Source organism: Carassius gibelio, chromosome A9 (assembly GCF_023724105.1).
Source record: "Carassius gibelio isolate Cgi1373 ecotype wild population from Czech Republic chromosome A9, carGib1.2-hapl.c, whole genome shotgun sequence".
In the NCBI taxonomy this organism is placed as follows: Eukaryota; Metazoa; Chordata; class Actinopteri; order Cypriniformes; family Cyprinidae; genus Carassius; species Carassius gibelio.
In genome coordinates, this window is record NC_068379.1 from 17,157,989 (window position 1) to 17,173,232 (window position 15,244).

Here is a 15,244-nt window from a genome sequence, read left to right on the forward strand (position 1 = left end):
GGAAGCTAAATGCAAATGACTGGCAGCTGTAGAAGACTCACTCATTTCATTAAAAAGGCCATTTGAAAAGGGGAAATTTATTTGAAGACACTGGAATGAGGATGTATAAATTTTAGCATTCATAAACAATATGGCTGACAGTATTTGTGACCTGTAGTTTACTTTCAATACAACACCAGTCAGAGACCAGAACAGCTCCTTCCACATTGGTTAACCAACAATGGCGAAGTACAAATGAGGGTTCGACTGACTCCATCAGAAGAGCAGAAAGTAAATGCCAAATTCATAGTCTTCTGCTTGATTTCTCAAGTAGCTTCATATAAGCACATTCTGATGGAGGCCACTGGTCTCCAGAATTAACATTGGTAAGACCGAGAGGAAGGCAAGGAAATAAACCATTTCAAAATGGTCAACATTTCAAGGGAAGATCACCACTTCTGAAAGTTCACATCTGTAGAACCAAATTCAGCTTTCTCCTTCATGAAAAGAAAAAAGCACAAAGCATGGTATACTAGCCTTGTCTGCATTTTGTGGTCAGAAAATTGGATTTATTTGTACGAGATACAAAAATGTAAACATTGCAAAATAAATAGTTAAAACAAGTGACGCAGGACCAATATTCATGCTCATGATCCCGACATGAACTGATGCACTTGTCTTGCTTGCATTTTCAAGTGCAAAAGCATGATGACCAAAAAAAAAAAAACTAGGATTCAAGTAACAGAAATGACAGACTAATGATACAAATATACTATTTTACAAGGTAGTGATAATTCCCAATTTTACAAAATGTACACTTATAATATTGACAAATTTCTCTTAATATTTTGATATGCTGTTATTGGGTATAAGTCTGTGTAGAAGTGCGCAGCTCTTAGCACTTAAGTCTTTGTGTTTTTGGATGGGCTATGTGACCTCCATTGCGACTGTGGTCTCTGATAATCCATTGAGAGTCAGCCTCTCTGGTTCGTGATTCTCCCTGCAACAACAATATATTTATTATTATTACTACTTAAAATTGTATTCATTTAAAATGCTCATTAGATATTTGAAAATGAAACACTACAAGGTCTTTACTGTCAATTTAGAAGTTTTTTTTTATTGTTATTTTTCAAATGAATTCTGTTCTTTGAACTTTCTATTCAAAGAATCCTGAAAAAAAAAACATTATTAATATATTATAATTATTATTTTTGTGAATACCGTGATTTAAGCAGCATGACCATTTTTAGAAGAAAAAGATGAAAAATTTCACCCCACCACCAAAAAAGAAAAAGATAGGAAAATAACTTATGGGAATAAGTACCATATCTTCCGCACTATAAGGCTCACTGGATTATAGGCTTCAATGAATGGCCTATTTAGGAACTGCTTTCATATATAGGGTGCACCAGATATATAAGGCGCATAGAATAGAAGATACTGCAGTCAAACGTTTGACTGGGTTTGTGTTATGCATCCACTAGATGGAGCTGTGCTAAAGGGAATGTCAACATTTTGACAGAGTGCCTTGATCCATATATAAGGCGCTCCGGATTATAAGCCACACTTGTTTTTTGAGAAAATTAAAGGCTTTTAAGTGCGCCTTATAGTGTGGAAAATACGATACTGTTTCTCGGTACCAACCTGGCAATGTCGATGGCACTAGTGGGGGTGACTTTGGGTACCCGGTCCAGACTGCTAGCAACACTGGCCAGCTTTAAGGCTGAGGGTGAAGGGGCACACAGGCGTGCACTGTGGTGTGTGTGTGCAGGAGATACAGCGCTCACGGTACTCAGGTGCCCATGGCCGTGGGGCAGAGACTGAGGGACGGGCAGCTGTGGGCTAGACGCATTCGTCATCCGTACTAAAGAGCCTGCCTCACCACTACCTCCACTCTGTGCAGAACGGTTCAGTTTTGCTTGTCTAAAGCTTCCTGCAGGAGACAGAAGAATCATTTAAATATGATCAGCTTTCTTTAAATTAACCGCCAAATTTTGACACAAGTCTCCAAATAAATTCAGGTCTCATTAACAGTTTTGCTATTATTCCCCACAAAGTTCTAAAAAAAGTTTATGGTTTAAAAATATTTAGACCAAAATATTCCCAAGAACTACTGAAACGGACATTCTCGTGCAATGATTCGTTTATATTTTAATACCTCTGCTCAATTTCCCTTCCTTCCTGAAAGCATCACTTGCCTGAATTGGGAAGGACACCATTGACACTAGCGATCTGTGGCCTGTTTTCATTGTTAGGAGTGTTGACCACAGCAGAGGCAGCGAAGTGTGCACTAGCCGAGTCCAGAGTCTTAGACATGCAGTCAGATGAGACGGTGTTCTGTGGAAATAAAGAAATTATATATTTTTTTTTCCTCTCTATGAATTCATAATTGCAGAACAGAATGTGAGTGAGGTTTAGCCCCATAATCCGTTCATTTGGTGTGTGTATATACTCACAGGGAGATGTGTGTGCAGTTCTGGTGCTGTCGAGGTCTGCTGGAGTTCTTGCTGCTGTAACTGTTTGTGCATCTGAACCAGCTGCTGCTGATGGGAGTGAAACTGCTCTTCTGTGAATCCAGCTGCATGTGCAAGAATATCGAGGGTAAATTGGGTCATTTGTGGCCTAATGGTTAGAAAGTCAGACTTGTACGCGGGTTTGAGTTTCAGCAGGGAATGTAAGTGGAGAGGGGGGTGAGTGGGGTAAAGGACCAGCTCTCTTTTTCCACCCTCAGCACCACGACTGAAGTGAGAGCCTGGAGCAAGGTACACTCCACTTGAAAATAGGCTCATTTTCCATCTCCCCTACTGTTAAACAGTTGAGTTTTAATGCTTTTAAATCCATTCAGCTGAACTCCAGGTCTGGCGGTAGCACTTTTAGCTTAGTTTAGCATAGATCATTGAATCTGATTAGACCGTCAGCATCTCGCTAAAAATGGCTAAAGAGTTTCTATATCTTTCCTTTGTAAAACTTTTCTGTAGTTACATCGCATAATACGACCGATGGAAAATTAAAAGTTGCGATTTTCTAGGTCGATAGGACTAGGAACTATACTCTCATTCCGGTGTAATAATCAAGGAACTTTTCTGGCGTTCCATGGGTGCAGCAGGCACAATGATATTACGCAGCGCTTGAAAATAGACACTGCATTTAATTTGATTTTGTTTTATTGTATGTTTTAAACATGATTCCCATGCACTTCCATTATGAGACTGATAGACTGCAATGGTTTGTGTTCAAAATCTTGGTTTGTGTTCTACTGAAGAAACCAAGTCATCTACATCTTGGATGCCCTGGGGGTAACCGGATAAACATAAAATTTTCATTTTTGGGTGAACTATCCCTTTAAACATGCTCTGCATTCAGACTTAATCCACTAACTGACAACCACCTAGAGCTGTGAGTTTTAAGTATAATACGCTATCTTGTATCAGGCGGTGCATAAATAATCAAAATCAACCGGCAAGTCACATTAAAAATGATTGACTGGCTGGATTTGTTGAAAACAAAATAAACTGGAATAAACTGACGGTTACAATTTAGTTGATTGACCTTCTGAATCCAGTTGGGCTCAGATGCCTCACCTGACACACTGTTAGAGAGAGGCGTCGCTCCACCTTTTTCCACCTGCGGAGTCCCTTTCTTGTCCTCACCCCTTGAGTTCTCCTGTAGCGGCCGTAGGTGGAAAAACTTCCACCTGCAGGCCTGGATGTCACTCAGGAGCTGAGTCAGTGAGCGCTGAGGGCTTAATTTGGAGTTGTGAGAGTTTGTATTTGCGTGGACGGGAAGGTCAGGCACAATAGAGTCAGCAGAGGGATAAAACATTTCAGGGTCCAGATGCCTGAGGGCACGGTCCAGATCTGACGAGGTGCGATCCAAAACCACCCTGATGGAATACAACAGAGTGCTTTTAGATATGTGATACAATCTGCACTGACCATTAGGGAGTAGCTTCATGAACACTTGCATTGAATCTGGACTAAATAAATTCACACTAAACATCATCTCTACGGTGACTCATACTTCAGTAGAGAAAACAGATTTCATACATTTTTTTTTTTTTTACAAAAGATAACTTAAGTGATGAGAAACTGTAAATAGAAGTATGCTGTACCTGCCACCTCTGCCCACCCTCCCCCGTGCCACTCCAATACAGCGTCTGGGCACGGACAGGGCAGTGAGACAGTTGCGCTGCCATAGCCGGTCCTGACCCTTCTGCTGCCAGTGAGGAGAGCAGCTCTGATCCACCAGTGGCTGAGGACACACAATACACATTTAACAATGGCAAAGGAAATGACCAAAGCACCATAGAGCCTAATAATATGCTACTACAACTAGCTGTGAAGGTTTGTATTAGTTACATGTTATTCACACGCACTAAAGCAAGGAAGCAGTATTGGCCAAGTGCTTTATTTACACGTAAAAAACCTTCCACCTGGTCTCATTGACCCACATGTAAGAGAGGGTTCATTACTGCGAATCAGTTTCAATACGTTCAAAACAATGATCTGATGTCATTAGAATTCACACTTGTTCTCAAACATCCTCAAGCAGCATTTTCTCATGCCTAATGTTAACAATTTGCACTTAGGTAACAAATTGCACTTAAGTAGGTTGCACTTAAATAATACAAGTATTTTTTTTATTATTATATAAAACACTTATTTGTGCTTATTTTTATTATTTTAAATGCAGTTTAAATGTTTAATTAAAAGACATTATCTACTTGCCAGAAACAGCTTATTGAAATGATGCTAGAAAATGATTTGGGGAAAATATCCAGTGGTTCACAACAGGGGCCGGGGCCCACTAGAGGGCCTCAGTAAGCTTACAAAGGGGCCTGATGACAATTGACTGATGAAAATTAGGGGTGTCCCCAAGGATTTTCCTAGTCGAATCGGTATTTTAGAATCTTGCCGATATTCGACTGACAGTCGAATCATATGTCGCTTTGGATAGAAGCGTCGGCTAAATGCACACATTTAATTTAATATGTTTCGGGGGCGGGGCAAAATACATCAAGAGTCAAGACAGACATTCAACAGTCATAATCACGTTAACACACAAGGAAAATGTGCATATGACAGTAGTTATTAGTGTTCTGCATTTCTGTTTTTAGCTACACACACTGAAGATGACCAGTAGAATGAAGAATTTGATAGCAGGTTTTTAATCAATGGGATTTAACTCATCATTTATCTCATACAGAATATGCTTCATTATTTATACACCATACAAGTTAATATTACGACTTATAGGCTATCTGCACAAAATGTCCTAAATGTTGAGCTGCTCAGAAACACAGCAACTAAACTCTAAAAATTCACAGCATTTAATTATAATAGTGTTCTAATTATAATTGTTATGTATATAACAGTCCCAGTCATAGTTATTAATATTCTGCATTGAAGAGATATTCACCATAGTACTACAATGAAGCACTTTACTGCAGCGCAGTTTAACCAAATGCATCTTATACGACATAATATATACACAATATATATAAACCGGCTGAAATGTTTTGAAATCACTTGTACCCTACCGGATCAAAAAAAATCCTGTCTTTTACTCTGCCTGTGTCAATTTGAGTCTTGTAAAGTTTTAAATCCCTGCCACCAAGTTGCTCCTCTGTCGGTTACAGATTGTGGAAAGTGAAACTTAGCTCTATAGGGGTGACTGGATTAATTCACGCATGTTAAAATATTTATTTGAAGATTCTTTCTTTTCAGCATTATTTTAATAAGCTGTATATTAACTTATTGGGAGAAAACCAGTAGTTCTATGTGAAATCAGACATTTGAGCTCCCCCATATAACCAACATGGCATGATCATAACACCCCGTGAATATTCAACTGTGAGATTAGTCGTCGAATCAAGCTCCTTCTATCGAAACATCAAATCTTAAGACTATTCAGGTTCACCCCTATTTAAAATTACTTAAAATACAACAAAACAAGCATATAAATAAGCTCAATATTTATTTGCTTGTTTTATTAATACTTTTGTGGATTTTTGATGGCAGGAAATCTATTTTTGATACATAAATCACAAATTTCACTTGACAACTTAAAGACAACTGCCTTTTATGATCCAGGATTCGCAGACTTGGAAAATCAGGATATATGATGTAGACTAACAACTAATGTAATTTTTAGATCTGGAAAAATGAAGTATATTATTAAAATCTTAAAACATTATGGGCATTTTTTTACGAATATATATATTTCACCAGTTACAAAGCTCTAAATTATTTGCTTGTATGGAGTTAAAAGTATGTTTTAAAATCCATACACAGTAAATCACTAATGATTGTAAGAGTCAAGTAAATTCACTAGTTAAACAGAGTCCGAGGCCAGGAAAAATAATCTGCATCTAAAAGTTTTGGAATTATAAAATTTTTATTATTTTAATTCATATATATTATTATATATATATATATATATATATATATATATATATATATATATATATATATATATATATATATATATATATATATATATATATATATATATATATATACACAATTAAATATATATATATATATATATATTTTTTTTTTTTTGTATTATTTACACACACTACAGTAAAAGTGCCCATGGATAAAAACAAGTTTTGAAAACAAACTAGGACTTCGGGACATTCGAACATTTTTGTGGACAAGTTGAGAACCACTGCTTTAAGCCATGTCAGGGCATCAAGATAGAATTGTTCTGCTCTAACTGGCACAGTGGCAGCCTTCTTTAATGGTCTACAGCCAACACTGATGTAAAATGGGAAACTCACAGCATGGTAACTGCAGCCAGCTTTCCGTCTGAAGGCAAAGATTCCATCAGGATCATTCTCTTCATCCGGCTCTGAAGCAGGAGACTTCAGAAGAAAAAGGAGAAAAAAAAAGACCTAATTAACATCTTTTCAGTAAAACCTCTAAATATGACATCTACACTGAAATCTGCACTGACCAGCGGGTAATCCTCCTCTCCAGAACTGTGGAAGTCATACTGTTTAATGTCTGCCTTGTTGATGGTCTGCTGTCGCTCTGGCCGACCAGGCTGGCGAAATGAATCAAGTCTGGGCCTCTTGTTGTACTTTTTATGGGAACGCACAAAGTCAAAGTAAGGCTCAGGCTTGACTGTGAAGGGATGGAGGTGTTTGGGTCCAGATGTGTGTGACTAAAGGAAAGAGAAGAAATAGTTTTATCATGACCAGTGAGCACAGTCAAGCTATTTCTTGCACACAGATATATCCTTACCTTAATTTTGCTCTCTGCCTTGTGTCGATTGCTCATAGGTAAGGATATGGGCGCAGGGTAAATGCTTTTCTCTGCCAGAGGTACAGTGACCTCATTCAGAATCTCTCCTGAGAAGTCTCCGATTTGATATCTAAAAACATACAAAACATGAAGAAACAAAGGGTTAAAAAAATAAAAATAAAAATATAACAAACACTTAGCACTTTTCACATGATTTAAAACTAAGCGAGATTGGTGATGAGAGAGATGAGTCACCTTACACACAACAACCGTTCTAGCAGTTAAATGACACAAAACACAGCTTTATTTATATAGTGAATGCAACAGAAATCATCTAAAAGCAGCTTTATAAAAAGAGCAACGTTTACAAACCTCTTCTCAAAAACTTCCAGCGTCAGATGCAGCAGCTCTCGTTTGCTCTTTTCTCTCTTCTTGATCATCTCCAGGATGCTCATGGTTCGGCTGAATTCTCTCCTCAGCTTCAGCATCTTCTCATAAGACACCTCGTCATTCTTGCGATTCTGCAGAGATTGCAAGACACACACCAGTAGGTGTCAAAGCCTATATCCAACTCACTGTTCTATTGAGGGGGAAATGTTGGAATTAATAAACATGCTGCACAAAACAAATATAGAACTGAATGCAGATGTCTTCAAAAAGCTGATGTAAATAAAAATGACAGTATTATTATACTATAAAATAATACTATTAAAATAAAATAGATGTGACATAAGGATAGCTGTTTGACGTGCAAACGTATTAAAAATATTGCTTTTGGAAAGTAAGAATAAGTCTTGTCTGAATACCCTCTAACATTACTGTTCGAGGCATGCATGACAAAACACAGAGCACATGCATACCTTCCTAGTCTGCATCTTCTCTGTGCGACGCCTGAAGGCCACGTAAGCATCGTTGTTGGTGGAGCCATCCCTCTTCTCCTGTCTGATCTGAGGGATGAGCGATGGGCCTCGGCAGTTCTTCCTCTTCCTCACCCAGTAGTCATACACTGACTTCAACAGGTAGTCATCTTCATTTAACAGCAGCTTGGCCTCCTGAAGAGTGACCAACTACACAACAATTATTGAGAGAGAGAGAGAGAGAGAGAGAGAGAGAGATGGGAATGTGTGAGAATATAAGTGAAACATGAGAAGGTGAATGTGTAGATATGTAGAACTTTTAGATTAGTTTGCATCCCATAAATGGCTCTCAGAGAGTAGGCGAAAAAATGATGCTTAATCCAAATAAATATATAATCAAGCATAGTTAGAATAACAAAATAAAAAGGCTTATCTTTTTCAATAAGCATACTTTTTTATGAGAAAGAAGTTATTAAACAAAGCATTACATAACATTTTGTTAGTATTACACAAAACCATGTGTGAAATCAAAACCTATGATATTTAGGACCAAAATAATCTGTCACTTGGTAAAAGCTAGCTAAATCATACAGGCACTTTAACAACCTCATTCTTGAGAATTATGAACAAATCATTATTTTAAAAAAGTTAAACCATCTTACAGACCCTGAACCTCTGTAATATTAATTCAGTATTGCTTAACGACACCTGTTACTTTCATACAAATCTGATACCATGCTGGTTCACCACTTAATGTCCTATGTGATTACCTGATTGGTGCTGGCTTTCTCTAACCGATCCATCATGGTCTCAAACTGCACAGGTTTGAGCTCCATTTTGCGATTGAGTCTGTTCAGTAAAGTCTCGTCCTCTGAGTCCATATCATAGTCAGGCAGCTCATTATCCAGACCCAGAGCTGGTGCAGAGTAACAGATACTAATCAGATTGAGATTCAGATTCAAATGACACTTTATTTGAAACAAGAAACTCAAATATCCAGAAGTACTATCTTGAGGTAGAAGCTGAGAGTCACTCACGCTGGATGTGGATGAGCTGTTTGGGGATGCGGAACTCTCCTTTGTAAAGGCGATCGTAATACGTGATGTTACTCTCTGCCTCTGGCACAGGGATGACCATACTCTCCTTCTTCTCCCTGAACACCTGCTGGGCAGAGATGGCCCTCTGGAGATGGTGCTCCTGAAATACCGTGAGAGAGAGAGATTCTTCATTAACAAAATTGGAAAACTCAAATTTGTGTAAAGGTTACACCATACATGCCACAACAGTAAAGATTGTCACCACAAAGTATTTCCATTAGCAAGTGAGGCCAGTTAGTTAAGCTGAAACTGATGTAGCTGGACTCAGCAATAAGAAAAAGTTCAAAACTCCTGGAGACGGAAACAAGAATTGGACTTCTAATGCAACTGAGAAGAGCAACGTGATGAAACCCGCTGCAATGGCTTACACAGCTCGCAAGCATACAAATGAACTCCAAGTCGTTCCAATGACTTTTTGATTCATAAGAGAGTTACTGTGTAGACAGTTCAATCATAGAAAGGTGGTCATTATCAGGTAGGTGAGGAGAGCAAACGCAATCTGTGGCACATTACTCAAGTTTTTAACATGTACCTTGTAGAGCTGGGACAACGCGTCGAGGTCATCGATGACGTCGTCGCAAAAAATAAGTTGACGCAAAATATGAGCATCGATTCGTCGACCTGTTTTTATTTCTCTAAAAAAAACGTTTGCAAAACGTTTACCTTATGTGCGCTGAATATACGCGATGGCCGGATCAACATTCTGTCCAACGTTATATAACCAATCCAGGGGTTTTTCTGCATTGATCTTTTTTTTTTGGCAGCCGTCAAAGCCTTATTTGATCGGTGAGTGATGTAGAATAGAATAACTGCTGGGCCTGACGGCACGTACGAGAGAGAGCCCTGGCTGCACGCGCACTCACAGTCTTCAAACAACACGAGTGCTTCTTGCTCTCTCTCTCCCTTGTGCATATTAATCAAAATCATTAAACCCGATAGAAAAAGGGCGAAACACCAAAGTTCCACGCGCGCTCGCGCACTCACAGTCTTCAAACTACAAGAGCGCCGTCTTGCTCTCTCTCTCTCTCTCGCTCTCTCCCTCGTACATATTAACAAAAATCATTAGACACGATAGAAAAAGGGCGGAACGCCAAAGTTTCACGTGGAGCATTCGGAGATTTTTTTTTTTTTTCTCCATGACAGGCTGCTGATTCCCACTGTTAATTTTTTTTTTAATTTTTTTGTAAAAGCACTCTCTGTATTAGCTTAAAGCCCTCAAGTTTACATTGGTTACTGTATTCTTTCAATTGCTCTAAACAAGTATTTTGGGTGACCTTTTTTATTGAATGCTAGACATCAAGTTGTTGTTATTTTCATCTGAAAGAAGAACTTTTTTTCAGTAAGCTAGGCCCTATGTGTTCAGTAAGCTTGTTTCAGTAAGCTGTGTTTTCAAGGCTTCAAGGTTTTATATTGAATGCTATCTCTATACAAGTGCAAAGTAATCCATTCTTAGTCAGTCTTTTATTTTGTGATTTTAAGAGAAATAAACATAAATTGCAATGTTAATGAATTCATGTTTTTTTTCATTCAGATATGTAAATCAACATGTATGAATTGTTGGTAGTCAATTAATGGGGAGATAATCGAAATCGAATCGGTCTGAAAAATTAATCGTTAGATTAATCGATGCATCGAAAAAATAATCGCTAGATTAATAGTTTAAAAAATAATATTTTTAAACTATATGTTTATCCCAGCCCTAGTACATTGGTCTCTGTACTGTATCTCTGTCCAACACAAACTCATGGATACATAGCAGTTCATACTTCCGTTATAATAACTTCACATTAGGGCTTCACAATTAATTGAAATGGAATCGAAATTGTGATTCAACAGAAGCAGCGATTTTCATGCGTGTGTATCTTTCAGTTCTGTGATCAGTAGTAAATCTCCATCTGAAGGCCAGAGAGCGCTCTCATGCTGAAAATCCAAATATGCCTCGAAAAAAAAAAAAACAGGAAATGCCTATAGCGGTAGCTGAATGAACAAAAGATTTAACATATTTCATCGATTCAACATCATTAATAAACACACAACTACAAAATTGTATGGTTTATCGGAGTTCTTCTTCTTATTATTATTATTCTGTATTAAAATAAAGTATATGTATAATAATACAGTGCTGTTATCAATGCTCAGAATACTATCAAATATGTTGCGTGCCTTATTCTAGGATTTATTTAAACACTCAACTGACGTTATGTTTGGAGTAAAAATATGTTAATAAATGTGGTATTTTCATGCACTCTCAGATGGAACAACATTTACTACACAGAGTCATAATTCACTGAGAAGCTACACAAACGATTTCATAATCGTGCAATAAATTGTCTGCCATTTTTTTTGCATAGCTTGTCAGTGAACTACGGCTCTGTGTAGTAAATGCAGCTCCATCTGAAAGCATGTGATAATGATATACTGCTGATTACAGAACCGGCTTACTAACAAAATGCGCATGACAATCGCATTCGATTAATCGTGCAGCCCTACTTCACAAATAAAATTAAATCAAGATGAATCAAACTGAAGAAGCCATGATGATCTGCTGAACATATTTCAAAATAGCTCAAGATCATGACTGTTGTGTCAAGTGGTGTAACCAAGTAAATGCAATAAATATACATTTTTGACAGAATGAATACATTGATGTTTTCTTTAACAAATGGAAGGTTACTTGATTTGACCTGACCAAAATATTTTATTTTATTTTTTTCATAAAAAGGTTAAAATCTGTAATGTTTTAAAAGACGGTAGGGGGATCTAAGAGGGTTATTTCAATTTCATGTTTTTCTTTACATATGACAACAACAACAGCAACGCTTGTTGGGGAAATTCGTGGCTTAATGGTTAGAGAGTTGGACTTATAATCCAAAAGGTTGTGAGTTTGAGTCTCAGGCCGGCAGGAATTGTCGGTGGGGGGAGTGAATGTACAGCTTTCTCCACCTTCAATACCATGACTGAGTGCAAGGCACTGAACCCCAACTGTGCCGCAGCATAAATGGCTGCCCCCTGCTCTGGGTGTGTGTTCACTGCTGTGTGTGTGCACTTTGGATGGGTTAAATGCAGAGCACAAATTCTGGGTCACTTTACTCGGATGTATGTAACGTCACTTTTGCCTGTTGGTTACTATGACTTTAATATTTTTTCAAATAATATTAGCTACTATGTTAAAACTAAAATTATTGTTTTAAGTTAATAATAATAAAGTAAATTTTAAACTATTAATAATAAATTACATCTCATTATATAACTCCATAAGAGATGGAATATACACACAATATTATTATATTATTGTGTGTGTGTGTGTGTATACATACAATTAAAAATGCATTTTAAACCAACAAATTAATAATATTGTATTACATTAAATAGTTCAATTAAATAATACTAAGCTTTTTTTTCTTTTTTTTAGACATTATATTAAACATATAAATGTGACATGGTATCACATGGTAATATATGGGTACTTATATATATATATATATATATGCGCCATGATACTGAGTGATTCCCATATTCATATACCACTGCATTATGATATTGAAATGCAGCAGATAAACATGCCATATTAAAAGATGCAGGCTTCAAAAGCACGCCGTTCAGCTGATGTATTCCTGTCGTAACTTACGAAAATCTCTAACGCATCTGCGCAAAAAGACTGACGTCAATCCGCATTAACCACTACCAAATGTCTCACGAAAATAACCTTGCTCACGCCACTAGTGTAAAAGATTTTCCGCAACTACGCAACTGTCTCAAATTCTAAACGTAACCTAGACCCTTAGAACGGTGTTTACGTATCCATTTGATCAGAGAATGGATTTACGTATTATACGTGCGTAAGAGATACGTGAATACCAACACCCTGCTATGCACCTGAACCTCATGAAAAATTATGGATTTCAAATCATTTACATACCGACTCCTCTTCCTTTTCCATCCCAGTTGGCATTTGTGGAACCGCTCGGTTGATGGAGACGCAGTCGGTGAGGTCCGGGAGGTCTTTATTACGGTAGATCGGCAGCGGTTTGGCGGCGTCTAGCGCTCGCGCGCGGAACGAGAGTTTACTCATTGTTTTCAGCGATCACAAACACACTAAACACGGATCATTCGGTACAAATACACACACGAGCCAACGGTTCTCTCCGCGGCCGCGCTCACTGACGTCCCTCCGATCGAAATCCGGTGGTTAAAGGCATCTCTGTGCGAGTTATGGTGTTTTTTCACGGGCTTTTTTTTCTCGGCTGGTGTGAAAACATGGCGGACATGATCCCGACAGCCCGCGCGACACTGCCAAAGAGCGTGAGCGGGAGCGCGCGTGTGCTGCTGCGCGCGCACCTCATGCAACATGCGTGCACAACAATATCACGACACACGGGCACGAGAGAGCACATGCTTGCATCATAGAGAGCTGTCACATAGCTACATTTGAAGAGGACATTATGAGACTCCCGTGATGATGACGTCTTTACATATGCCACGCAGGCAAAGATGGCCTACCATACAAAATAATCAAATATTCAAGATTTTGGTCCACAGAATGTTTTAATTGAAAATCCCATAGGTTATTTATGGGCCTTTGGAAAAAAAAAATGTCTAGAAAGACATTCTCCTGAACAATTGTTAAAAAAAAAAACAGTACATTCAAATTCATTGAACTCACTGTACCTCTATCCCCCACAGACAAGTTTTCATTCCCATCAAAAATACACTGTAATCTAAGATCTGGTCGTCTTATTGCCAATAATGAGAGTAAAGAATTTGGCTTGCTTAGTTAACGAGATATAAAGCTCATTTCAATTCCAACAAGGCTACTTTAGATTATTCCTAAAAATCGTGGTTGTTTTTACTATGCTGTTTCGTCACTACATTTGAATCAGTGAAATTATCAAAATGTACTCCACATATTTTACTGTGATTATGGTTACTCTGCTATTGAGTGTTTTCACACTAACATGATCACAGTATTCTGTTGACATAAGTTTCTTAAATAACATCTTTCCTGATTCATGTTCAGTCTGATAACAGGCGAGCAGCCTGCGGAGAGGAAAGTGTAGCATAGAGAGCTGCAGGGAAAAAGTTACCTGCAGACACAAATCATTTTTAATGAGAGGAACGAGCAGAACTTTGAGTGCGGAAGCAATCTTATAAAACAGTGGTGGATGTGCGATGGATAAGTGGAGAGTGTCTGAGAGAGGGTTTCTCTACAGAACATTGCCTATATTGCTTACACACACCCGGATCCTTGAAATAATTGGACCATTTATGTTATACACTATTGTTTAAAAATTTTGGGGTGAGTAAGATTTTCCTTTTTTTCTTTTTTTAAGAAATTAATACTTTTATTCATTAAGGATCCATTCAATTGATTGATTTACATTTCTAATGTTATAACATATTTATATTTCCAAAAATGCTGTTCTTTTGAAATTTGTATTCACAAGAGAATCTTGGGGAGGAAAAAATGTATTATGTTTTACACAAAAATATTTTTCACCAATCAGCTGGTTATGATTCCCCATCATTTAAGCTCAACACACACAATGATGTCCCAAGTCTCAAGACAATTAATTGTTGGAATCATTGCATCATTGAGATCCAGGTGTGAATTAGTGTAAACTGCTGGGATCAGGATGAAAGGTGAGTAAGTAGCTGATAAATATAGCATCACAGGCTTCAAGATGTCCAATTCCCCTTATCACAAATGGTTATCTTCCTCTCTTATATTACCCTTTTTTTCTCTTTGACTTGAATATTTGTATGTGTGAACCTTGTCTTTTAGTGTAGTCCAGAGGTGTTTCAGCCTCTCTGTGCTGTGAAGGCTATGATGTTCCTCATTACTGTACTGCATATTGCTCTTCTTTCCCCTCAGGGTCCTATTCTTTGGGTACACGGGGTTCTAGACCTTTATGTCCTGGGAGTTCTGGATGTGATGTTCCACGGAGCCAAATAATGGTGACAGCCAGGAATGTGGCCAAGTGTCTCGCAGTGTTATAAGAGTAGTTTATACTGCTGATATTTGGTTTGAGTTGAACTCCCTCTTTATTTTTGATAACTA

At 37.9% G+C, this 15,244-nt stretch overlaps 1 protein-coding gene across 2 annotated transcripts; it reads right to left on the reverse strand.

Annotated features, from left to right (window-relative positions):
* Nucleotides 1-57: 57 nt before the first annotated feature.
* Nucleotides 58-13,521, reverse strand: LOC128019813 (enhancer of polycomb homolog 2). 2 transcript variants are annotated; one of them, XM_052606075.1, is made up of 14 exons: nucleotides 13,106-13,521; nucleotides 9,127-9,286; nucleotides 8,860-9,005; nucleotides 8,093-8,299; nucleotides 7,605-7,753; nucleotides 7,233-7,362; nucleotides 6,943-7,152; nucleotides 6,767-6,850; nucleotides 4,094-4,233; nucleotides 3,564-3,865; nucleotides 2,439-2,560; nucleotides 2,181-2,319; nucleotides 1,627-1,915; nucleotides 58-979 (listed from the first exon to the last, which is right to left on the reverse strand). In XM_052606075.1, the coding sequence occupies exons 1-14, from the start codon at nucleotides 13,256-13,258 to the stop codon at nucleotides 907-909; spliced, it is 2,304 nt and encodes a 767-aa protein (XP_052462035.1). In that variant the 5' UTR covers nucleotides 13,259-13,521; the 3' UTR covers nucleotides 58-906. The 2 variants fall into 2 exon arrangements, with proteins under 2 accessions (XP_052462035.1, XP_052462036.1); XM_052606076.1 differs by having other exon boundaries at nucleotides 1,627-1,911; nucleotides 2,177-2,319; nucleotides 13,106-13,496.
* Nucleotides 13,522-15,244: the final 1,723 nt, after the last annotated feature.

Bases quoted from the DNA above. Each gene is read 5' to 3' on its own strand.
- LOC128019813 (XM_052606075.1), bottom strand. From the start codon at position 13,258: ATGAGTAAACTCTCGTTCCGCGCGCGAGCGCTAGACGCCGCCAAACCG. The intron at 7,363-7,604 runs GTTTGTAAACGT...GTATGTTTTTAG, and splicing joins CTGGAAGTTTTTGAGAAGAG to ATATCAAATCGGAGACTTCT. The intron at 7,153-7,232 runs GTAAGGATATAT...TCTTTCCTTTAG, and splicing joins AGGCAGAGAGCAAAATTAAG to TCACACACATCTGGACCCAA.